This window comes from Taudactylus pleione, unplaced genomic scaffold, assembly GCF_031769625.1.
Source record: "Taudactylus pleione unplaced genomic scaffold, aTauple2 ptg000110l, whole genome shotgun sequence".
Taxonomy (NCBI): domain Eukaryota; kingdom Metazoa; phylum Chordata; class Amphibia; order Anura; family Myobatrachidae; genus Taudactylus; species Taudactylus pleione.
The window spans coordinates 3,521,803-3,547,510 of NW_028284512.1; the positions used below are offsets into that span (position 1 = coordinate 3,521,803).

The window sequence follows — 25,708 nt, forward strand, 5'->3', positions numbered from 1 at the left end:
ACCAGTCTGCTTGCATAGAACATGGGCTAAAATCGTGTTAAAGTATATAATACAATATATTCTAAGGAAACCATACTATCTCTGTCTTCCAGAACAAACTGCAAATAACATTCTGAAAAGAAGTTATTTAAATACAATTAATTAATTAAGATGCGATATGCCAGAAATTCTGTAGATATGTGTATTGCTATATTGATATGAAATTATTGGCATACCCTGATCAATAACCTATCCCTGGTATATATAATGCGTTATAAAACCAGGAATGTTTTGCCTCTGGCTCTTCTCTTATGTTTTATATTTACTAAATTGCATATTTATAGAAGTAGAGATGTTGCCCATAGCAACCAATCAGGTTCTACTCATCATTTATCCTGCACATTCCAGAAGATAATAGCTAGAATCTGATTGGTCGCTATGGGCAACACCCTCACTTCTATAAACCCTCACTTTTAGATAAATAAACCGCCTTGTATAGATGTTTTTATGTAGATAAAGGACTTGCACTGGACCATGCCTGCACTGTACAATGCTCTGTCACAGCAGATGGAGAATTAGTGGACTCCTCACCAGAGTGTTATGACCAGTATAGCTCGCCTGATACCTCACTCCAGGTTAACCTCAGTGCTGCCGTTTTCATTTGTTAGCTTATTATGGTTTAAACCTCTGAAGCACAACCTTCTGTGACCGAGAATCCGACCTGCACTTATAAACTGGCCACCACTGTATAAAACTTTCGTGCAGTGGTGACATCAATGGGGAATGTCACAATAACAATAATTTTATATAGCAATTTTCTCTAAAAGGACTCCCAATATATAGCTAATGTTATTAAAAGTGTGTTCAAGTATGTGCTCTGTCGTGCTGCAGTAGTTAATGTCCAGTGCTGCAGCAGCAAAGAGCATTAAGTTCTGCGTGCTCTTGCAGAAACGTATTTTAAAATAAATTAAAAAAATATATATATTTATATATTTTTATATATATATATGGCTTTGCCATTTGGGGATAGATTTGGTTTTCGGACATCCTGACATAGGCAGTCATATGTTAATGTCTGTATCCTGGGTTCAGCAAAGGCTTATTACTAACTTAAAAGCACTTTATTTGAAATACACTCTTGTGTGTGTCTGTGTAAAATGTAGTCAGTGTTATCATTAGTGACAATAATAATAATTATACTTTATTTATAAGGCATCACAAAATGTATGCAGTACTACACAGCAGGTAATTTGGAGTAGTAGAACAGTTTGTTTTTAGAATTTCCTGTAGAATAGAGGAAGCATAATGTAATCTGAAATTCTATTACTATTCAATGCAAATATTCTTGTGTAGTGTGGCGAGTACCACAGTGGGGGTCATCATCTCTATTCCATATAGGATGAGCGCAATTGAGAGTTTGAGGTCAGTTGGATTGAACTCTAAATTGCAAGATAAAAGTCTGGGTTACTCATAGGTGCTAAACCATGAAAAGGGAAAGGTCCAACCGTAATGCAGGGCCTCAATGCAAGCAGGGGTTAATAAAGCTTTGGAACTACCATATGACGTGGAAGGAGGACTGTAATTCCTTCTGGTGGTATACCCGGGTTATTAACCACTACTTGCATTGAGGCCCTGCTTGTCTCACACCATATCTGGTAGGAGTGCATTGTAGCACTATTTGCATTACATATATTAAATAAAAGGTTTTACGCTATATTATTCTCCTCTTTTATTCTGTATACTCTTTCGGAGTGAAACTTCCTAAAGGGAAGATTTGGGAGAACATCGTTACAACTGACGAACTAAAAGCACCACATGGATAAAAACTATACAAAAGATTAAGAATTTGACAACGGATTCTGGGCCTGATTCAGAGCCGCTCGTTCGCTCCGAGCGATGTTCGCACATCTGCGCATGCGTATGGGTTGTAATGTGCATGCGCCAACAAGTCAGTGCGGTCGGAAATCATGCGCTCGCAAAATAGCGAATGCCTGCTAATTTGAGTGACAGGATGAGGCGTTTGTGGGTGGTAACAGGGGAAGGTGCTTGAAAACGGGGAGTGGAGATCCGAACACAGGCGTGCCAAACGGTCAAAACGGGCGTTTTAAGGGTGTGCATAATTAACAAAGCAGCGTCATCGACCACGTCAGTTGGTTGTCTTTTAGCCTGAACTGCTCGCATGATTGCGGTAGGAAAATGCTACCACAAGAATAGCGAGCACTTCATACGCCGTTCGATGTACTCGATTAATCTAATAAATAGCGGAGATGACGTATGATGCGAGTGTCCAGGGGGCGTCTTTACAAAACAGCAAGCGCATGTTTCGTTCGCTCGCTCAGACATAGAGGCGTCAACAGACCGCAAAGAGCGAGCGCTCAATTTAAATAGCCAGCCCCTTTTTCTTAACGAGCGTCCGCAAATAGCGTCCGGCTCTGAATCAGGCCCTATGTGCGGACTTTATTACAGTTGGACCTTTCCCTTTTTAGGTTTTAGAACTTATGAGTCACCCAGACTTTTTTCTTGCATTTGTATATTGATGAGTGCTAGGTGACGCTCTTATGGTTGATTTGTGTTAGTGCGTTAAATTGCGCAGAAATCGGACACCATATTTTTTTAGTATCATATTGAACGCTAAATTAGTTAGGCTTTATTTCCTGATGTAAAATCATAAACATCCATATTTGTAAAACCATCTATATTTGTGATGTACTTAAATGGTTTAAAAAGACAGGGGGTTGAATTTACCCTCTATAATTTGATTCAGTCTTGTACCACCACCCTGTGGCACCCCTGCAAGTGACCCGCGGCACCCAGTTTAGGAATCACTGCTCTACTGTATTCTGTGCCAGAATCATATATAAATGGACTTAGATCTCTAAAAAGTGTATCATCTATACAATTTTCTATGCTAATTGCGTTCCCAGTAGCTTAAATTGAGAATACTGTCTTTGTGTGCGCTGTCTGCTTAAAGACGCTTGCATCTGCTTGTATCCTGTGACCACATGTGTGAAGAGTTTGGCATAAATTTACAGATTTTGATATTTTTGAAGACAACCTAAACAAACTAGTGGCTACTTGGTATAGACACTCTCACACTCTGGGCGGTATTTGGTAAACATTTACCAGCACATGGGGTATAAGGAGGAAAATCCTTACTGTATATAACTGTAAGCTAAAGGATATGTCTGTTTTTGGACAAGAGCACAAGCCTGCAGCTCTGTGAGGTGTCATTGTGAAGGGAAACAGTCCTTCCTTTCCTCTCCTATGGACCTCAGTAAAAGTGCATCTTTTGAACTCCAACTCAGTGAGAGATGCACTTCTAGCTGTTTTACAGCTGCCTTCATTTAGTAGGAGGGTTTCAGGGACCCTCCCTAATACTGCATGTTATGACTGAGAATGGTAGGGAAGTATTGTGCAAAAGTGGACGTGTCCTTTAAAACCTGATTGGTGAGCTGAGTGTGTTATAAGATGTGATGGTATTGGTCAAGTTGTATCGGGTCGTTGGACATGTAAGATGAATTAATGGTCTAAATCAGTTCATGAATATTTCAGTGTGAACGTTATGGAGTATATAATGCATTTTTACCAGCACTATAGCGCCTCAATTTATTTTGTTTGATATCTATATATATATATTTTTTTTTTCTTGTAGTGGTGCGGCCTAAAGTGCACTATGTTCGACCCTCTCATCCACCTCCTGATCCACCCATTCTGGAAGGAGCAGCAGGGGGGAACGAGGCTCGACTGCCTACTTTTGGCTCCCACATCTTTGTCCCCATGGACTCTGATGCCTACAGGCAGAGGCACTCTTGCCCAGAGAGGTTGGTACGCAGCCGTAGCTCTGACATCACATCCCTAAGGCGGCCAATGAGTGATCCTGGCTGGGCAAGAAGATCAGGATATGAAGAGAGAGAGATGGCACCAGGCTCCATGGCATTAGGAGCCTCTGCAGCTATCCACGCCTCGCAGTCGTCATCCTCTTCTCCCAGCAAGGACTCATCGAAGGGAGAGGTGTGTGTGTGTCTGTGTCCTGCTTCCCTTGAACTGTGTTTTCTATTGCAGGTTACAGTGACTGATCTCTTACCAGAACAGGTTGTAATTGCTATGCATGAGAGTGGGGTAGCTGATGTTTGTTAAATCTCCAAATCTGCCCATAGACAATTATATGCAGAGTGTAGGTACAGAACAACTGCCTGTGCCAACCCACTTCTAATCAGGAAAATACAGTTGTCAATTAGGGTTGGCAGCTAGAATTGTAAATTTGGGGCTGGAATGTATGGAAATAATACTTAAAAATTCACCATAACATGTATTGCCTATGCCAGAGGTTCCCAAACTCTGCTATTACAGTCCAGGATTTAAGGATATCCATCCTTGAGTCCAGATGATTAAATTAAATTGATTGTCACCTGTGCTCAAACATGAATATCCTTAAAACGTGGACTGTAACGGTGGAGTTTGGGAGATCCTGGGTATTCCATTTATTGATAAACTAAATGACTCAAAAAAAAAACTGCAACCACTCAGTTAAGATTACAAAAATGTTATTCCATATGGATAGTTGTAGTTTTGTTTTAAGCACTTCCAGCATGTTTTGCTTCTGTATTATACAGAAACCATTCCATTTGATGTGCAAAAACATACAGTACTAGCACAACCAATCTTGATATATATTTCCATGATCTGTCGTAATACTGCCATTGACGGCGCAGATTTTTTTTTCACCCCCTATACACCACCACTTTGGCTTAAAATCCATGCACGTGCCCTTGGAACCATGTGCATTTGCAGAACAGTGGTTGTGTCATCGTGAGACAGAATTTGTTCTGCAGTTTTTGCACTTTCCTTAATGACCCTTAGTGAGTTTGATGCAATGGGCAGCAATGTGTGGTCCCGTCCATCTATAAAGATGGCCACCCACTAAACAAATTTTCTGTCAGATATATTTGTCCAATCTGGCTGGTTGGAATGAAAACCTGGTAATGTATGGGAGCAAATGACAGTCGATCATATGGTTTTAAACACTGAAAAAAGGACAAAAAAATATTGTTCAAATTGGTTAAATTTGTGTGTTTTAACCAATTTGTCTGAACAACCATTTTTGGCTGTTTTCCAGTGTTTGTGAGCAAATGGACGATTGTCATTTGCTTCCGTACATTAGCAGGTTTTCATTCCAACCAGCCAGATTGGGCAGATATCTGGCAGAAAATTGTATAGTGCACAGGTTCTCAAACTCGGTCCTCAGGACCCCAAACAGTGCATGTTTTCCAGGTCTCCTGACAAAATCACAGGTGAAATAATTATTTCCACCTGTGGATCTTTTAAAATGTGTCAGTGAGTAATGACTACACCTGTGCTGGATGACCTGCAAAATGTGAATTGTGTGGGGTCCTGAGGACCGAGTTTGAGAACCACTGGTATAGTGGATGGCCAGCTATGTCTACTGTACATAGAACTGTACCTTCCTTTCTCATCAGAGAAGTGAGAAAAATACAGTATATAGGAGAAGTTAACAATTCACATTTTCCAGGTCACCCAGCAGGTGCACAGGTGTATTCATTACTCACTGGCACATTTAAAAAGTTCCACAGGTGGAGTTAATTATTTCACTTGTTGTTCTTTGAGGAGACCTGGAAAACATGCACTGTTTGGGGTCCTGAGGACAGAGTTTGAGAACCTGTGATATTGGGGTTTATGTATCCAGTAGTGAAGAAGTTGCCCATAGCAACCAATCAGCTTTGACTTAGCTTTTTATCAAGTACAGTTTACAAAATAAGAGGTGTTGCAGGAGCTGATTAGTTGCTATTGGGTAACTTGGTCCACTTCACGCTTTTCACTGCTTGATACATAAACCCTGTGGCCACAAATACTTTCCTTATCATTGTTATAGAAATCCTTTTCTTTCTAACGCTGACAAATTATTTGGAATAGTTTTAAAATTGATTTTAATCAATGATAGGAATATTATAAAAAAAAAAAAAATAACCACACCTCATTTAACTTTGATTCTTGTGTGTGAGTATTATCTGGAAGAGATGACATTCTAATTACTTTTATCTTTGTTTAGTTAGAAGATCGGAAAGACAGTGATGACGAGCGATCGGACCGTAACAGACCATGGTGGCGGAAACGCTTTGTGTCTGCAATGCCAAAAGGTATAATAGTTATATTGCAGTACTGCAAGCCTGTACCATGCTAAGTTTTTATTTATTTATTATAATCTAGAATTGTGTCAATCTCAAATATATGACAAAATACCTTGCGCTTAATGAGACACCTGGATTTGACTAAATTGGGTGTCTTAAGCAGCCAACCAGCAGTAACACGTGGAGAATGCCTATCTCCACAAAAGAGGAAAACTATTACTGAAAGACTTGTGTAGTGCTCTGTGGTGCTCAAAGATACCAGCAATACATGATAAATAATCAAATAATTTAATATATATATAGTATATAATTCCACAGTTTAAATGGCAATCATAAATTAAGAGAAGTCCAGGAGCAGAACATTTTGGCCCTCCTGCAATGGGTCATGTTGGTAGGTATGGATATGTACCTAGCAAGATCTCTACAAAGATGTATTGTCCCTTTTAAGGGACCTTCTAATTGAGTGCATGAGATAAATCATAGCGGTTTAATTTAGACAGTAGTGCTCAAGACTGTACTTGGACATCAGCAAGAGTGTATGTTTTACAGATCTCACTGGAGCATTGGTGGGACTAATCACGCGTGCAGAGCTTCTCAAATCCAGTCCTCGGGGCACACTAACCGTGCATGTTTTCCATATCGCCTTGCTGGAGCACAGGTGTATTCAATACTGACTGACACATTGAAAAGAACCATAGCTGGTTCTAATTAATTCACTTGTGATTCTGTGAGGAGACCTGGAAAACATGCACTCTTAGCGTGTTTCGAGGACTTTGATTTGAGAAGCGCTGCACTAGTGGACCTACTTTTATACAGTCACCCGTGCTCCTTGGAGGAATTCTAAAGAAAGAGAGTTGGAGAGTCATGAGCACAGGTTTGATTTTAGACGGCAAACTAAACCATTCATGATTCTGACTATTTCACTCACTGAAGATATCGTGAAGTGAGTAGTAATTGAAAAGATCTTAAATGAACCCTTGAACATTTTATTATTGTTCAGTTTATGCAGTGTCTTTTCCTTCCAGCTCCTATTCCCTTCAGGAAAAAGGAAAAGCAGGACAAAGAGAAGGATGAACTGGGGGCGGACAGATTCTTGATGCCAGGTACAGGTTCCTTATCTGAATGCTATGAATGTTTAAGTCCGCCGGCAATCTCTGGCAAAAGCCTCCCCTTGCAAACAATATATGGAAGCCTGTTTAACAAGGCTCGTCACTGCAATTCATCTTCTCTGGATGGCAATAGCATAGAATAATAACAGAAAAAAAAATATTTGCATGTGAAATGTATTTTGTAAAAAGAAAATGCCACGGTGTATGCATGAACAGGCTAGCTGGGTCATGCGTGGCGTAAATACCCCAACACTGGCCTACGGTAGATTGTCTCACTGCTGCCACCCTGTATAGTCCTACAATTGAGAATCACTCTGCTGATCTGGCAGTATTTTAGTGATAGTTACAGTAGGTTGTCAGCACACATACTGATAAATAAGGCCGGAAATCTGATTGTGTGGTGGTTGTGATCTTTTAGATGATGCAACATCAAGACTGGGCTCCCATTCTCAGGCAGCAGAGGACATTCTCGATAAGTACAGGAATGCCATAAAGAGAACAAGCCCAAATGATGGCACTGCTGGGGCGTACGAGATCGCAGGTAAGAACAAGCACTTTATTCCAGATAAGCCATCATCTGATATCGCTGTTGTCTTGGGCTTATGGAGAAGTCTTTTGTTAGGTCAGTTGTGATTTGTCCACACCGAGCGGCTTTTTCTTTAATAACTTTCAAGACAAAAAGGAGACACACTGAACACATATTGTGTTTGAGGAGTAAATCCCAAATATTTTGATTCAGATAATGTGATTATTGTGAGCTTGCCATTTATGGAAAAAGGAATTATGCTTTTTATTTTTTATTTTAAAAATTTGTTAAAATTCCATCACTATGCATTTATTTTTTGGATTGACTTCTTTTTTTTTTTTTTTTTTTTCTGTTGTGTTTTTGTTTATTTTTTGTTTTAACTCTGCTTGAAATTAGAGCATGCTGCATTTGCTGAACTCTTCTTGTTTCAACCTCACTACCTCTGTACCAGTCTTGTGACCCTTGCAATACTTTGTTGTAGACGTGGGTGGCGATGGAGAAAGCCTCCATGATTCTCCTAGGGATGAAGCATTGCAGAATATGACCTCTGATGACCTCCCAGATTCTGCCAGTCAGACAGCTCATCCCCAAGACTCTGCCTTCTCTTATAGGTATTTTAACCTGTTCATTTTCTTATGCATAGAAAAGGAACTAAGGTTATTGCAGCCACTTTGCATTATCCAAATTTCGTTAGGTGTTTATCTTCTATCAGCCATAACATTAAAACCACTGACAGGTGAAGTGAATAACATTGATTATCTCACTACAATGGCACCTGAAAAGGTGCATCATATATTAGGCAGCAAGTGAACAGTCCGTTCTTGTTTTGGAAGCAAGAAAAATGGGCAAGCGTACGCATCTGAGTGACTTTGACAAAGGGGCAAATTGTGAAGGCTAGACGACTGAATCGCCAAAATGCTAGGTCTTGTGGGGTGTTCCTGGTGTGCAGTAGTTAGTACCTACCAAAAGTGTGGTCCAAGGAAGGACGAGTTGTAGTTAGGTTACCGGCATTCGGAATGCTTGCCATCAGAAACCCAACAGTGGAAGCCCGATATGGGATTAAAGATAGGCTTCGAAATATCGATGCCTATCTTTATCCCACTGCCAAGATCCCAACAGCCAGCATCCCGAACAAAGCCAGGGGGGGGTTAGGTTTAGGGATCCCGGGGGAGATTAGGATTAGGCACCCAATGGTGGATGGTTAGAGGCTAGTGGAAGGGGGGTTAGGGTTAGCCCCCCCCGGAAGGGTTAGTTTTAGGGTGCGGCAAGGGGGGGATGTAGCCATCACCGGGGGGAAGTTAGGGGTAGGCACCACTAGAGGAGGGTTATGGGGGGGGGGTGTCAGTGGAGGGTTAGGGTACTTACCAGCCCCAGTCAGAATGTAGAGCCTTCGGTCTTCTGGCATCGGTATTTCATCAGCCGCTGGCATTACATACTGTTTCCGGAAGGATAGCTAGCGACAGGGTAATGGTTACTCAAGGCTCATTGATGAGGGTGGGGGGCGAAGGGTAGCCTGTCTGGTCTGATCACACGTAAGAACTACTGTAGTGCAAATTGCTGAAAAAGTTAATGCTGGCTATGATAGAAAGGTGTCAGAACATACCTGCGACACGGCTTGCTGCATATGGGGCTGCGTAGCCGCAGACCTGTCACAGTGCCCATGCCGATCCCTGTCTACTACCTAAAGCGCCTACAATAATGGGCATGTAAGTGTCAGAACTGGTCAATGGAGCAATGCAAAAAAGTGGCCAGGTCTGATGAAGCACATCTTCCTTTACATCATGTGAACGCCCGAGTGCGTGTACGTCGTTTACCTGGGGAAGAGATCGCGCAAGGATGCACTATGGGACTTTGGCAAACCGGCGGAGGCATTGTGATGCTCTGGGCAAAGCTCTGCTTGCAAACCTTTGGTCCTGGCATTCATGTGGATGTTACTTTGACACGTACCACCTACCTAATCACTGTAGCAGACCAAGAACCTCCCCCCCCCCCCCCTTATGGCAATAGTTTCCCCTGTTGGCAGGTGCCTCTTTCAGCAGATTAATGCGCCCTGCCACACTGTATAAATTGTTCAGGAATTGTTTGAGAAACATGACAAAGAGTTCAAGGTGTAGACTTGGCCTCCAAGTTCCCCAGATCTCAATCCAATCGAGCATCTGTGGGATGTGCTGGAAAAACAAGTCCGAGCCATGGAGGCCGCACCTCAATTTACAGGATCTGCTGCTAACGTCTTGGTGCCAGATTCCACAGGACACCTTCAGAGGTCTTGTGGAGTCTTTACGTTGACTGGACAGAGCTGTTTTGGCAGCACAAGGCGGGCCTACACAACATTAGGCATGTGGTTTTATGTTCTGGCTGATGGGTGTACATAATCCTGATTTTTATGTGTGTATTCTCTGTTCATTCCTAACAACTCTTCTTATTGAGACTCAGTTGCTTATTATGTTCAGTCAGCGGCTATGTTGTTAGCGTATAGCTGATGTTTAAAATTCTTTTTCTGAACACAAATAGCCGGAGCTGGAGAATAATTGCATCAGCAAAGAAAGTAAATTCATGTTTTAGAAAATGTAAAAGTTTATCTAAGATTTTGCATCTTTGGTTTTGTGGTTAACCTTATGCTGGCCGTACACTAGTACGACCAGCATAAGATAAGATTCATCTTACAATTTCCCTTGAACTCTCCGGCAATCCCGAACGCACTTTAAACATACAATGTACATATGATCTCACGGTACGTTCGATCGTGTGCCTGCTGAGAAACTGATCATCATTCTTCAAAATGTCACTGAATTGACAGCAGTCAGACAGACGCACGATGCATCGCATGGTGAAAAACACGGCACGGTCAGCATACCAATACGACGGATCAAATGGGCTGCCCATCTGATCATACGATACGTTTTAGGAGCTGCGGGAGCGTGTATCAGTTCATATTTTACTTAAAAAAATACACGATTTCTACACGATTCATCTTACGAGGCGTCGAAAATCGGGCACACGGCCCGAAATCGTGTTAGTGTATGGCCAGCATAGGTCATCCTCCCAAGCTTTCCTTTTTTTGTGAAATGAAATTATGGCAGGAGTTATCCGAGGGTGCTAAAAATGTGTATTACAGTTGACTAATGTCCGTGTTTAGCGCTCATTTTAATTTGTTATTTACTGGTTTGTTTAGTGTTTGTTTTTTGGGGAATAAGATTTCTGAATTAAAACCATCTTTATATCACAGGTTTAAAAATTGTGCCAATCCACGTGACTTAAAATGTATTCTTTTTTTTTTTTCCATATCTATATGTATAGGGATGCAAAAAAGAAGTTGAGATTAGCGCTATGTTCTGCAGATTCTGTTGCATTCCCGATGCTTTCCCATTCCACCCGGAATGGTCTACCGGATCACAATGACCCTGATGGTAAACGTTTTTGAATATTAATTATCCATTGAAGCTATCAATGGCTTGTTCTTTCAGGTGTTTGTGCTTCGTTATTGAGAATAAGTGAATTACTGTAAGTAATTACTGTAAGTAATGGAATTGCAAATAGTACTAATTGCCCCTACACACTACACGATATCTTCGGCCGATTCTGACACAAATCGTTAAAAATGTGTAGTGTGTATGCCGTACATCGTGTAGTGCGCGCTCCCGTGGGGTCGTTAGTCTCATCGCCTGATCTTATGTGCAGCATGGAAGATCAGGCGATGCGGCTGGCGATCTGATGCAGCACTATGCGGCAGCATATCAGGCAGTCGAGCACCAAATCGTCGAGTGTGTATGGACCACCCGATATGTCTGCACGTCGGCGCTGGGATAGTCAGCGACATCGCTGGGTACACAAATTGTTTAATGTGTACCCAGCTTTAGACCCTGACAATTATTCAGAGTGCTACAATATTTCCATATGAGCAAGCCCTAAGATAAGTACTGAACAGTTGTCCAGTATTATTTATTATGTGTCTGAGTCTCCTCCTGGTGCTCTCAGACGGGGAAGAGGTTGTCTAAGCATGATACATCCGTCTAATGTAGTGTACAATTATTGCTCCTCATCTGCTGGTTTGTTATTGATCAAATAGGACAGCCCATTGCACCTGTACTAATGTGAAGCAGGTCTAGACTGTATGCATAGTATGAAACCAAATCTTTTTTTCTACTTCAGGGTCCATAGGGTATCCACAGGATACCTTGGGGTATAGGTGATGACGTCAGTCTTCAGGCACCACAGAGTTAAAGTTTTCAGCCTCCCAGGATGAATCTGGGTCCCTCTCCTATACCCCGCCCCCGGGCCAAGGCATCTCAGTTTCGTTGGTGCCTGGCCGGAGTCAGAGGCACTGTGCAGAGGGGGGCTATGAAGAGCCCCTGAAGTTTCTTTTAAAGGCAGCGTGGACAGTCAGTACTGACGTCCATGCCGTCTCCCCTACACCCCGCCGGTACCAGAACGCCGGTACTGATCCGGGGATGCTGGTAGACATATGGGGTCACAGCTAGCGGTGCCCCCAGATGTCTTGGACCATGGCCGGATCCCAGGGAATAGCAGGTAAGCAGCAGGGACCCGCGGTGGGTCCCCGCTGATCACATGGTCCTGAGTCCCCAGGCAGGGGGCTCCCTGGGGACTGGCTGCAGCGTGGAGCCAGGCGACCAACCTGCGCTTCCACTACCCCCTGGGACAGCGGGCCGCTGCTGAGCGGCATGCGCTGCGGCGTCCCAGGGGTTAAATGCATGCCAGGGGAGCGCGCTTTCCTTGTCTCACAGCCTGCGCCTCCTCTGCTGCACACAGCCTCTCTGCTCTGTCTCATAGTGTGTCAGCGCTCCTCCCCCAGGCCAGCCTCCTTCATCCTCTGCTCCTCGGTGGCCATCTTTGAAGCATGGTGAACGCTGCTGGAAGCCTGTGAGCGGTGGCATTGCGGTCTGGGTCCCCCAGCATACCTCTCCTCTGTTTGTCACATGTCAGTGTATGCAGCGCTGAGTCCTACCAGCCTGAGGGTCTGAGTAGTTGAGAACCAGCGCTAATAGTGCAGGGATTTGTTTCTTCTGCATTGTATGTGACTAATCTGCTAGCCTGCTGTCTTTACTTTCACTTTCTACTGTCAGCCATATTACTGTCCCTGATCTTGCTCTGCTCAAAGCCCTTGCGGTGCGCGGTGTGCAGGGCGTTATTCACACTATACCAATGCGTATAGGTGTGAGTGTCACATACTTACCATCATGTCTGAGACTGACTTTCCTCTCCAGCTCATGTGTACTAAATGTAAGGTACCAATAGCGGAGTGGGAGGGTAACGCGGAGGGGTTATGTCCCCAGTGCCTGGCACTGTCACGGCCGATTATGGTCCCGGTACAGGAACCTCCCTGGGCTTGTTTCGCTAAGGCGCTTACAACCCTTGTGGGCCAGCTAGCTCCGCCACTTGCGTTTACCCAGACGGGTTTGTCCCAGCAGTCAGTGGTGTCGTCACCCATGCGGGAGTTCCCGAGACAATTGATGGTACCCCACAGTCTCCCTGTCCCTTCCCAGGTTTCTCCGGAGCCTGCGTGGGTAAATACTCTAACTACATCGGTTCACCATTTGTCCGATGTTTTACAGGGGGAGTCTGTGTTGCGGCCTCATAAACGGCCGGTGGCGTCTTTATCTGCTCCTTATGTGGATGACGATGAGACGTCAGATGATGGGGAGATTCTGGATCTATTTGACCAAGAACCTCTCCGTACCAAAGAGCAGGACGCTAAGTCCAAGGTGTATATCCCTGGTCTTATTTGAGCGGTCCGCTCGGCTTTAGTTATTGAGGATATTGATCCTTTGGTGGCCACATTCATATATGGCTTTTTAAGGATATTAAGGGTGAGGCTACGGTGTTCCCTCTTTCTGATCAATTAGTGGATCATTTAGAGGAGGCGTGGAAAAATCCAGGTAAACTGTTTCAGCCCCAGAGGCGCTTAGCCGTGGCTTATCCGTTTGCGGTCAATTATTTTTCCAAGTGGGAATCCCCTACGCAAGTGGATTCACATGTCACACGCCTAGTTTAAAGTGCCACTTTGCCTATGCCTTCGATGTCATCCTTGAAGGATGTCACTGACCGCAAGGTGGAGATCTGCCTCAAATCCGTTTATTCCCTGGCAGGGAAGCATCCAGACCGGCTCTGGCCGTGTGTTGGGTAGCCAGAGCTATGGAGTGGTGGGCGGATAATTTGGAGGCGTCTTTGGACTCTGACTGTTCGGATGAACAGACCGAGTTGGTGGGCAATCTCCGAGACTCTGCCACTTACATTAATGAAGCGGCCTTAGATATTTGTATGCTCACCTCCAGGATCTCCTCTGCAGCCGTGGCTGCTCGTCGCACCTTATGCTTGCGTTCTTGGAAAGCGGACGCGGATTCCAAAAAGGGATTAGCAGGTCTGGACAGGTACTATTTGGTCCAGATCTGGACAAAATAGTAGCTACGTTGTCAGCAGCAAAATCTGCATGTCTTACGTCTGCTACGATTCCTTCTAGTGCTGGTGGGTCGTCCTTTCGGCCTCACAGGGCCCAAGGGAGGCCTAAAGTACAGTCCTTTCCACGGCAGGCTGGGACCAAGAAATTGTCCAAACCCAAGAAACAGGTCTGGAGTACCAGATGTCCGGCTCCTAGGTCAGATAACAAACCTGCGGCCTGACGGTCCAGGCCTCCCTTTGGGGGACCCCAAAGTGGGGGGCGCCTGCTTCAGTTCGCCCAGTGCTGGTCGAGGACTACGACAGACACGGGTTCAGGAGTTGGTCTCTCACGGGTATGCCCTCTCCTTTCGGCACAGGCCTCCATCCCGGTTCTTTACCACAGGCCTTCCGCTAGACCGGAGCCCAGCCTCGGAACTGCGGAAGGTTTTGCACACTATACTCCAGGCTGGAGTTTCAGTGCATGCTAGGCCCTCAACAAGTCCTTGAGGGTGCCTCTGTTTCGGATGGAGACCCTGCGGTCCATTATTCTGGCACTGGAACCTGGGGACTACATGGTGTCATTGGACATCCAGGACGCTTACCTGCATGTCCCTATTCTTTTGCGCCATCAGCAGTTCCTCAGATTGGCAATCTGCAAAGAACATTTCCGGTTCCGGGCACTGCCTTTTGGCCTGGTGACTGCTCCACGGGTATTCACCAAGGTCATGGCGGCTCTCCTGCAGACGCAGGGAGTCCGACTGTTGCCTTATCTGGACGACCTCCTGTTGATAGTGGGGTCTCCAGAGCTTCTTTTACACCATCTGGATCTGACGATTGCGGTACTGCTACGTCACGGCTGGTTGACAAACTGGCAGAGGTCCACTCTCACCCCGTCTCAGAGGATCCTGCACCTCGGGGCCTTATTGGACTCCAGGCAGCAGTGGATCTTTGTGACGGAGGAAAAGATCCTTGCTTTGTAGGTGAGGGTGCGCAGTTGTCTGCAGTGTCGTCGAGTGTCGATACACTCGGCAATGAGGTTATTGGGCTCAATGGTGTCGGTATTCGACATGGTGGAGTATGCCCAATTTCACTCCAGACCTCTGCTGCTATTGATCCGGTCCAGATGGAATGGATTGCCTAAGTGTCTCAAGTCCCAGACGATGGGGCTCACTCCGGACGTTCGCCTGTCTCTAACCTGGTGTTTGCAGACGACCCACCTCAACAAGGGTCGCCCGTTCTGGGTGGCGAACTGGGTCCTGTTAACAACGGACGCCAGTCTCCAGGGCTGGGGAGCTGTCACGGGTCCACACTTGTTTCAGGGCAGGTGGACTCGGGCGGAAGCGGAGCTTCCAATAAACATTTTGGAGCTCCATGCGGTGTCAAGAGCTCTCCAGCTGGCACAGCCGGTTCTCCAGGGTCACCCTGTGCAGGTTCCGTCGGACAGCGCCACCACGGTGGCCTATTTAAACCAGCAAGGAGGAACCCAAAGTCGAGCAGCACTCGCAGAAGTGTTCCGTATTCTGGTCTGGGCGGAGCGCAATCTCCCAGCATTATTGGCAGTGTTCATCCCGGGAGTCCTCAACTGGGAAGCGGATTTTCTCAGCAGGCAGGACGTGCATCCGGGAGAGTGGTCTTTACACCAGGACGTCTTTCAGAGTCTGGTGGACAAGTGGGGTCTTCCAGAGATAGACCTCATGGCGTCCCGGCACAACAACAAGTTGCCGGTGTACGGGTCTCGAACAAGAGACGAAAAGGCGTCTCTGGTGTATGCCCTGTCCGTCCAGTCCGTCCAGTAGACGTTCCAGTTTGCCTACCTTTTCCCTCCATTTTCCCTTCTTCCGCGGGTAATACGGAAATTCAAATCAAGAAGGAGGTACGCTACTGTTAATAGCTTCTGAGTGGCCCAGACGGCACTGGTTCTCCGACCTCCAGAGTCTGTCAGTAGACGTTCCTCTGAGGTTACCATTATGACCGAATCTCCTGTCACAGGGTCCTTGTTTTCACCCGGACCTGACTCGGTGTGGCTGTTGAAACGGTCATGCTAAGGTCCAGAGGGTTTTTCTAGCTCCGTGGTGCAAACCATACTAAGAGCTCGTAAACCTTCCTCGGCAAGAATCTACCATCGTGTGTGGCATACTTTATTCTGGTGGTGTAGACCTAGAGGGTATTCCCTTAGGGAGTTCCGCCTGTCTAGGGTGTTGGCTTTCCTACAGGCTGGACTGGATCATGGGCTTCGCCTGGCTTCTCTGAAAGTGCAGGTGTCTGCCCTGTCAGTCTGGTTTCATCGTAGGATTGCTGCGCTCTCTGATGTGTACACCTTTATGCGAGGTGTTCTTCGCATTCAGCCACCTTTTGTTCCACCGGTGGCGCCTTGGGATTTAGCTGTGGTCCTGAGGGCTCTCCAGGGACCGCCGTTTGAACCACTGGACTCAGTGGACTTTAAATGGCTTACAGCTAAAACCATATTCCTTCTGGCCATTGCCTCGGCCAGAAGGGTTTTGGATTTACGGGTTCTCTCTTGTAGACCCCCTTTTCTTATTTTTCATAGGAATAGGGCGGTGTTTCGCATTCGTCCGGGATTCCTTCCCGAAGTGGTATCCAGTTTTCACATCAATGAAGAAATTGTTGTGCCGGCTTTCAATTCACCTGGACTTTCAGTGGGTGACGCCACTTGGGATGTTGTGCGGGCATTGAGAATTTATGTTGACCGCACTTCTTCTTTTAGGAAGTCGGACGCCTTGTTTGCTTTTGACACCTTTGCCTCTCAGGATGCTTCCTTCGGGCGGCGGATTCTCCTCTCAGCACAGGAGTGTCCCCACCCTTAAAGGATACTGCTTTGGGACATCCTCAAGCTATCCTGTGGATACCCTATGGACCCTGAAGTAGAAAATATGAGATATGGTAAGAACTTACCCTTGTTATCTCTATTTCTACGAAGTCCATAGGGTTCCACAGGACTCCCGCCCTGTCGCACCTGTACTGCAGATGGGCTTTATTCTGGTCACCGGTTTTTCCGTCTCCCTATGGTGAGAATGTGATTCTTGTGAGTGTCCAGATTTTTTCTTCTCTCTCTTTCTTCTCCTCCTCCGGCCTATGGCTTGTGACGTAACTGAGATGCCTTGGCCCGGGGGCGGGGTATAGGAGAGGGACCCAGATGCATCCTGGGAGGCTGAAAACTTTAACTCTGTGGTGCCTGAAGACTGATGTCATCACCTATACCCCAAGGTATCCTGTGGAACCCTATGGACTTCGTAGAAATAGAGATAACAAGGGTAAGTTCTTACCATATCTCATATTTTTTTTTTTTTTTGTTGGATTGTGTTCTTTTTGTCACAGATAAGTAAGCATACGGCAATAACATTTTTATGTTGCTTTAAATCTATTAGTTGTTTGAAACTATTTTCTTTGTAGAGAATGAGATTGTATGCTTTCTGAAAGTTCAGCTGGCTGAAGCCATAAATCTACAAGACAAAAACCTCATGGCACAGATACAGGAGACCATGCGCTGTGTGAGCCGATTTGACAGTCGTACTTGTAGCAAGATCCTCGCATCCATAGCAGAGGATTACAGGTAAGAGAGACTGACTGGATGAGGCAGGGATTAAACCTAAACTTCAAGTAGTCTTTATATAAAGAAGTGTTTCTTACTTTTCTATGCTGGTTTCAAAATTCCTTTTCATATTGTATCAGTGTTGTGTTTACTTGTTCATTATCATAAAGCATACTATTTGTGGAGATGATGGGGTTGATGTATCAAGCAACGAAAAGATTAGAGAGGTCTACCAGTGGAGAATTTACTCATAGCAGCCAATTCGCTTCGACCTATCATTTCATAGAATGTACTTGATAAATGCTTCCTCAAAGCTACTGCTATATGGTAACTGTATGCACTCACTGATGATGGATTAATAGTAAACCAGACATATATATGCAGGGAATGCAGAGGTGTACAGATTCCAAGATGCGTACAGGTCTGCATATGTGCACGTGTATTGGGAATTATATACCCCACTTTTACATCCAACTCTTTATCGACTCCATTGTGCTGGTTTCCCCCAAGTGGATGACCTGATCTTCTGCTTATTTTAGGAAAAGAGCCTCATATATTGCCTATTTAACAAGATGTCGCCAGGGGTTACAAGGCACACAGGCTCATCTTGAACGACTGCTGCAACGAGTTCTACGTGATAAGGAAGTTTCCACACGCTATTTCACCACCGTCTGTGTGCGGCTGCTGCTCGAGAGCAAAGAAAAGAAGATACTGGAGTTTATTCAGGGTGGGATTGCGTTAGATTTGTTTAATTTTACATTCTGTGTTGCTGTGTTCGTAGGATGTCCTCAGGAAGTTAACACATTTTCTAATTTCTAAAGCCCACATTGCAAATTAGTTAAAGGGCTAAATGCAAAAGATTTGAGTCTTCATAGATGTATTTTTATTTTTTATTCCGTCTTGTGCTCTCCGAAGCACTGCAGTTTTGCTGCATTTTCACCATCATAGTTTAAAAAAAAAACAAAAAAAAAAAACACTAAAATGCACAATTTAAGCTCTAGGTCCAACATTGTTGACATGTATCTGAATGAGAAGTGATTTTCAGATTGTCCACAAGATGGCACCGTTGCTTGGTACATGTGTTCCACACAGTCTGTGTACAGTAGATGAACATAGAGGTTTTAGGACACTTAGGGCAAAATTTACTTAGAAGCGGGGATCTAAACCCTGGCGGTTTGACGGCGGGTTCTATTCTGTTATAAACCCCGGGGGTTTGGTGGCAGTTTTGCAGCGGTTTCTAAATGACATCCCTGTTCTATTCTATTCTAAATGTATTTTGACTGCGGTTTGACGGCGGTTTTGCTATCTGCAGATTTACTAAGGAAAAAACCGCTGCAAAACTGCCGTCAAAACACATTTTAGAATAGAGAAGAACAGGGCTGTCATTTAGAAACCGCTGCAAAACCGCCACCTAAGCCCCGGCGTTTAGAACTGAGTATAACCCGCCGTCAAAGCGCCGGGGTTTTTGAACACGCCGCTTTTTAAATTTTGCCCTTAAGGTGCGTATCCTTTAGAGATAGTGGAATGACCGTACGATTACAACATTGTAATCGTATAGTCGTTCCTCTTCCCCTGCAGTGTTTACACTGAACGATATGTTGTTCAGTGTAGGCACCCCCTCTCATCCCTAAACATGGTCAACCTGTTGTTATCGGCAGATTGAATAGCATGTTTAGGCGATGATTGATGTCGAAAACGACCAGCGGTAGCGCGCATCGCCGGTCGTTTTCAACATTTCATTCACGATTAATGAGCGATTGCACGATTACGATATCGTAATCGTGCATTCGCTCATTAATATCTGCTAGTCGATACGCGGTTTTAGGATCATATTCAATTGGCCGAAAGGTTTTGCGCTTAAAAATGTATGCGGGCTTCACAACCTATTTTCTATTACCGTGGGTATGCACGTTCCAGAAAACCATGGTATCCAGTAGAAAAAAATCAGTTGCAACATTTTTTCAGACCAAACCCTGTATGAAATAAAGAAGAAAAAAAAAAATATGTGGAACAGCTTATTCTCCCCAAACAACATTGGGTAACGGTAGGAATAGTAATTACTGTCCCAAAGAAAAATATATTGTTTTTAAAAAAATGCATTAAATGGGCAATTTGTGCTTTTTATTTCTTTAACCTTTTTTCCTTTTAATTACAAACAAATACAAAGGAAAGTGCAAAAAAAAGTGATATGTGGGTAATTTTAGGCCAATTTAAAAAAAAGGAAAAAGATGATAAAGTAATAATTTTTCATTTAAATAAATGCTTTAATTTAATTTTGGGTGCAAAAATTAACTAAGTAATTTGGGGTAATTTGAGACCATTATTAGTTTTAATAACCAATAATGAGGTGTCATTTATTGAACCAATTGGGCGAATTGAAAAATTCCAGTTGAAAGCGAGAAAATAGCCGCTGTAATTCCTATAGAAATTACCGCCTCTGATTTTCTAACCGCCAATTGAATTGGAAAATCCTCGCGGCTTACAATTGTGTATGCCCCATAGTAGTCAAATTCTAGGTCTGTCTGCAAAAAAATGCATAGTCTACAATTGTCTAAAATAAGGTCTGTATTTTGTTTTCAGTGTCTTGTTTCATGTCTTATGGTCATGTGCAGAAGAATATTTTTTGTTTTAACCTCTGGATTCCTTGTTTTTACACTTAATTGTGGAATCTAGATTATGTCCGGAGTAAACCAATATAGACAGCAGTTGGGATAGCAAGATATAATTTGTTTTTTCCTCCTTCAGACTTCCAGAAGTTGACCGCCGCCGATGACAAAACGGCACAAGTGGAGGAGTTCCTGCAGTCTCTCTATGGAACTATGGCACAAGATGTGATTTGGCAAAATGCCAGCGAGGAGCAGCTTCAGGATGCCCAGATTGCAATTGAGAGAAGTGTGATGAACCGCATTTTTAAGCTGGCCTTCTACCCCAACCAGGATGCAGATGTACTACGTGACCAGTGAGTTATAGGGACAAAAGGAGGCAGATGAGGGAAGTGAGTGACAAGTGGAAGGACAGAAAACTGTAAGGCAATGCTGGGTACACCCTATACAATATATCGTTCGATTCTTTAGTTTGTACAAAAAATATTGGAAAAGCATTGAAAAACATTGGGGGAGAAAACTAGCGATGGTGATGAAACATTGGATCCTAAACATTGCAGGGATAAAGTTGAACATCTGACTGATGTTTCCGATGAAACATCAAATGATTCCCATCCCTACTGGGAAGCCAGTTTAACTTTGGTGCCTTGAGGAAAGGGCCATGTATTTTTGGGGACTTGATGTTTTTTTTTTTTTTCTCCTGAGCAGTCAGCGGCCAGTGTTACATACTCTGATGCTGAATGCTCTATCACCCACATCCGGGGACCGACGCGTGGCTCTTCTGCCAACGTCACCGGACACCACCTCCAGTGCACAAGGGAGCAGCCGCGGTCGGACGTGGGAGCAGGTAAGAGACTTCCCACGCTGGGTCTTTGCAATTGAGCGAAGTGTGATGAACCGCTGGGTCTTCAGTGACAAACACCGCCAGTGGGGTGAGAAGCCGTCGGCGGTCACTGGCCTAGCAGGTACACAGTCCTGTCTGTGTTGCCGCTAGACCACCAGGGACGCAGCTGTGTTGGGGACATAAATTAAAGGAAGATCCCTGGGGTTAGCCAGTCGGGGTGGCGCCTTTTCCTGTTCTCTCCACCCGCCAAACCATTTGGCTGGTTCCTGTCTTGGGCTCCCTGCCAAAAGCTCCTCTCTCCTCCACCCCCAGACGCTGAGCAGCCATTTTGCCTCATAACACTGCCTTCATGGAGAGAGGAACTCCGGCCTCCCCTATACGTCACTCTCGTGGTGCCAGGTTTTTTCTGATGCCCCTTCCTCACCTATTGGTGCTGGTTGGTGGGAATATTGTGCCTGTTATTTCTTTTTTTCTTAAATATGAGCACAATGTCCCTAGCTAGTTTACACCTAGTTTATCCTTGTATGTTAATCTAGTTTCATACAGACAAGCTGTTTATAGTTCTCATTACTATCTGCCATATATAGGTTGACCGGGAGAGGGATGCTCCTGTGCTGCACACTAATACCTGCAAAGCCTGTAAGGAACATTTTTTTTCATGTTTGGCTCAGGATCACACTAGCATCTAAGATCGGTGTTCTGCGGAGACACAGGATGAGTCCCTCTCAGAGCTGGACCCACCACTAGAACCTACGTTGGAATCCACCTTCCCTTGCCATGGGGGAATTAGCATCTCAACTGGCGGCCCCCGAGGCTCCCGTCCTTATCGGTGGTTCCCGGGGGACAGCAATTGACCTTTGCTCCTGGTGATCAACAGCCGGCCCTCTCCGAGCCTGCTTGGGTTCAAGGTTTGTCCCAACCAGTACAAGGCTTGGTGCAAGTCTCCAGCTCCCTGCATCATATGCTGGAGCCCTCTGTTAAATGCCAAACAACTCGATGTGACGGTTCTATGTCTTTTCACTCGGGCTATGACTCTCAGTCTGATAACTCCTTGGAGGAAGGTGAGTTGTCCCAGACATCAGATGTCGAATCCTCCTCGGCTCAGGACGAGCACCTAACCCAGGTCGATGTGGAGGCCTTGAGAAAGGCAGTTAAGTCTGTCTTGCTCATCAAGGATATGGATGCCTCTCCAGCATCTGAGGTGCCCCTCTTCAAATGTAAGAAGAAGGAACAGGCAGTTTTCCCTCAATCTGCTCAGCTGGAGGATATTCTGGTGGAAGTCTGGTCGCATCCTAATGCAAACTTTTTGGTGTCCAAACGGATGTCATCCTTCTATCCTTTTCCTCCAGGGGATCGGAAAAGAAGGGAATCCTCCCCTCCAGTAGATGCAAACATGACAAGGTTAGTGAAGTTCACCACATTGCCCATTCCCACTGTGGCCTCTCTCAAGGACTCCACGGACAGAAGGTTGGAAAACTTTCGTAAGTCCATTTTTTCCAATGAGGGGGCAGCTTTGCGTCCAGCCCTTGCTTTGGCATGGGTGGTCAAGGCCTTGGGTTGCTGGGCAGATTCCCTAGAAGATGGAATTCGTCCAGTAGCTCGCCAATCGGACCTCCATTCCATTGTGGATAACCTCACGGAGGCCAGAACTTATCTGGGTGAGGCCGCCATAGATTCGGACATTCTATCCTCCAAAGTCTCGGCTCCTTCGGTGGCAGCTAGACGAGCGTTGTGGTTTCGCACTTTGCAAGCAGACAGCGAGTCCAAGAAGGAGCTGGAAGCCTTCCCCTTTTCAGTTCCTGAATTGGATGAAATCATTGCCACTGTAGTGGCTTCTAAGACAGCTTTCCTTCCCTCAGCAGCTTTTTCCTTTCGATCCTTTCGCCAACAGGGAAAGGCCAGAGGCCAGTCCTCTTCCAGAGCTCAGGACTCTCCCTCCAAAAGTTCAAAGTCCAGAAGCCGTCAGAACTGGTCAGGTTACCGCCAGTCTCCTAAGCCAGCCAATAAACCAGCGGCATGATTGGGGGGGGGGGACCTTCACCTGGGACCTCACACGGTGGGTGGCTGCCTTTTTCGATTCACTGACAGATTGTTGGAAGCCATATCAGATGCCTGGTTAAGTGGCATCATATCCCGAGGGTTCTCCTTAACATTTCAGGAATGCCCTCCGGTCCAGTTTTTTTCCACTGAATTTCCAATCGATGTCGGCAAGGCAGCCACACTCCGATCTTCCATCAAAGCCCTTTTGGCCTCCGAGGTGATAGTTCCGGTACCTCCTACCCAAAGATGGACAGATTTTTACTCAAATTTGTTCCTCGTTCAAAAACCAGACTGCTCCTTCCGCCCCATCCTCAACCTAAAGACACTCGACCTGTTTCTCAGGATCCCCAGGTTAAGAGTGGAGTCTCTTCATTCCATCATGCAAGCCATGGAGCCAGCAGATTTACATGGCCTCCAAGGGTATACAAGATGCTTTCTGGCATGTCCCTATCTGGGATGATCATCATCAGCTCGGTTTGCTGTACAGAAGGACCACTTCCAGTTTCGGGTCTTGCCTTTTAGACTTTCTACGGCACCTTGGGTGTTAAAGGTTATGGCGGCCATCTTTAGTCACCACGGAATCAGAATTCTGCACTACCTAGACAACCTATTCCTATTGGCTCTGTCTCCGGATACCCTTCGTTTACCTCTGCAAATCACCATGGATGTCTTACAGTCACACGGATGGCTGATCAATTGGTGCAAGTCTAGAGTGACTCAGTCACAGGAAATGCTCCATCTGAGCACTCTCCTGAATATCAGAGTGTAGAGGGTCTTCCTTACCGGGGACAAGCTGGTGTCCCTCATCAAACCATTTCTGCACCAGCGCAGAGTCTCTATTCATCTCTGCATGCAAGTTTTGAGAAAGGTGGTCTCCACCTTAGATATGGTGGAATATGCGCAGTTCCATTTCAGTCTACTGCAACTGGAACTTCAACAGTGGTTTAACCGCTCTCCCCTTCATCTCAAATCCCAAACAATAGTGCTGTCCAGAGAGGTCTGCCACTCCCTGGCGTGGTAGCTCCATTCATCGAGCCTGCACAAGGGTCGTCCGTTCATAATCCAGGCTTGGGTTCTTCTAACCATGGACGCCAGCTATCGAGGCTGGGAAGCCATCACTGAACGTCACACCTTTTCAGGTCGAGTAGACAACTCAGGAGACGAGTCTATCGATCAACATCTTGGAACTTTGAGCAGTCGACGAGGCTCTTTGTCTGGCACGGCCTTTTCTTCCACACAGGGCGGTGAAAGTATAATCAGACAATGCGACGGCGGTAGCTTACATAAACCATCAGGGAGGCACCAGAAGTTGTGGGGCCATGAGGGAAGTCAGTTGCATCATCAGATGGGCAGAACGCTTTCTTCCAGCTCTACATTCCAGGAGTCCAGAATTAGAAGGCGGACTTCCTCAGCAGGCAGGGCGTTCACTCCGGAAAGTGGTCTCTGCACCCTGAAGTTTTCCAGAAGTTGGTCAGGCGCTAGGGTCGCCCGAGCATAGACTTGATGGCCTCCAGGCACAACCATAAGCTTCCTCGCTACAGCTCTTGTACCAGGGAACCGGGAACCTTTTTCGTGGATGCGCTCACGGTGCCGTGGAACCTCCCACTCGTTTACATCTTTCCCCCGATTGCTCTTCTCCCGTGGGTTTTCCGGCAGTTAAAACTAGTCTCCGCCATCCTCATTGATCCGGATTGGCCACAGATGGCTTGGTATGCAGACCTTCACAGTCTGACCATAGCGTCCCCGTGGTGTTTTCCTCTCTGGCCGGATCTTCTATCCCAGTGCTATCTCAGCAAGGATCTATTATCGGGTGTGGCGAACATACTTTGTGTGCAGTTTTCCTGTGGTTGAGAGCCACTTATTTTTGTAGGGGATGTGAGTAGTTGCAATGCCAACTTTTTAAATCATTATGGTGGATACTACAACTCCTGAAGCCTGACAGTATTTCTGCCTGAAATCACCTGCAGAAAAATCATATAATCTCTGACTGCAATCTGATAGATGCTGGGAATAACTGACCTTTCTTAGCAAAATGTGTTACTATGGTAACAAGTTGCATAGCATATTTCAATTGTTTGATTCCTACTCAGGATGGTTCGCATCATTATCTGTCAAATTGCAACAGCCAAGAGTTTGAGATTTCAACAGGCAGTTTCAGGCAGAAGTCTTGTTCCATACATAGGGGAGAATTTAATGAGCTGTGGTAATTTTACCAAGACAAATTGATCCCCAGGGGAGAAAATCCCTGATACTCAGCCCTGTTATCGCGTCCGCGAAGACACTTAGGTCTGTGACCTGTTCACGGATTCTGTGTTTTCACCCGAAAATAGATATATTTTTGGGTGCAAACACGGAGGCTAAACGAATAGCACGGAAAAAAAAAAATATTGCAAAAATGTGAAGAAGAAAAAACGCAAAAAAAACCCTCCAGTTTTTTTTTTTTTACACCCGGAAAATATCGGGGCTACTTGAATTAACCCCCATAGTGGTTAGTCTAAATATGGTAATACCATCTTTT

General features: G+C 45.3%; 1 protein-coding gene across 8 annotated transcripts in view; it reads left to right on the top strand.

Moving 5' to 3' along the window:
• Positions 1-25,708, top strand: part of GAPVD1 (GTPase activating protein and VPS9 domains 1) — a 105,671-nt gene that overhangs the window by 70,654 nt on the left and 9,309 nt on the right. For all 8 annotated transcript variants that reach the window (XM_088471115.1, XM_088471108.1, XM_088471112.1 and 5 more), the window contains 9 exons: positions 3,632-3,990; positions 6,047-6,134; positions 7,151-7,228; positions 7,653-7,775; positions 8,242-8,371; positions 11,058-11,167; positions 17,565-17,724; positions 18,243-18,430; positions 20,449-20,662. In XM_088471115.1, coding sequence (XP_088327241.1) covers positions 3,632-3,990; positions 6,047-6,134; positions 7,151-7,228; positions 7,653-7,775; positions 8,242-8,371; positions 11,058-11,167; positions 17,565-17,724; positions 18,243-18,430; positions 20,449-20,662 — 1,450 coding nt within the window. The remainder of the gene's footprint in view (positions 1-3,631; positions 3,991-6,046; positions 6,135-7,150; positions 7,229-7,652; positions 7,776-8,241; positions 8,372-11,057; positions 11,168-17,564; positions 17,725-18,242; positions 18,431-20,448; positions 20,663-25,708) is intronic.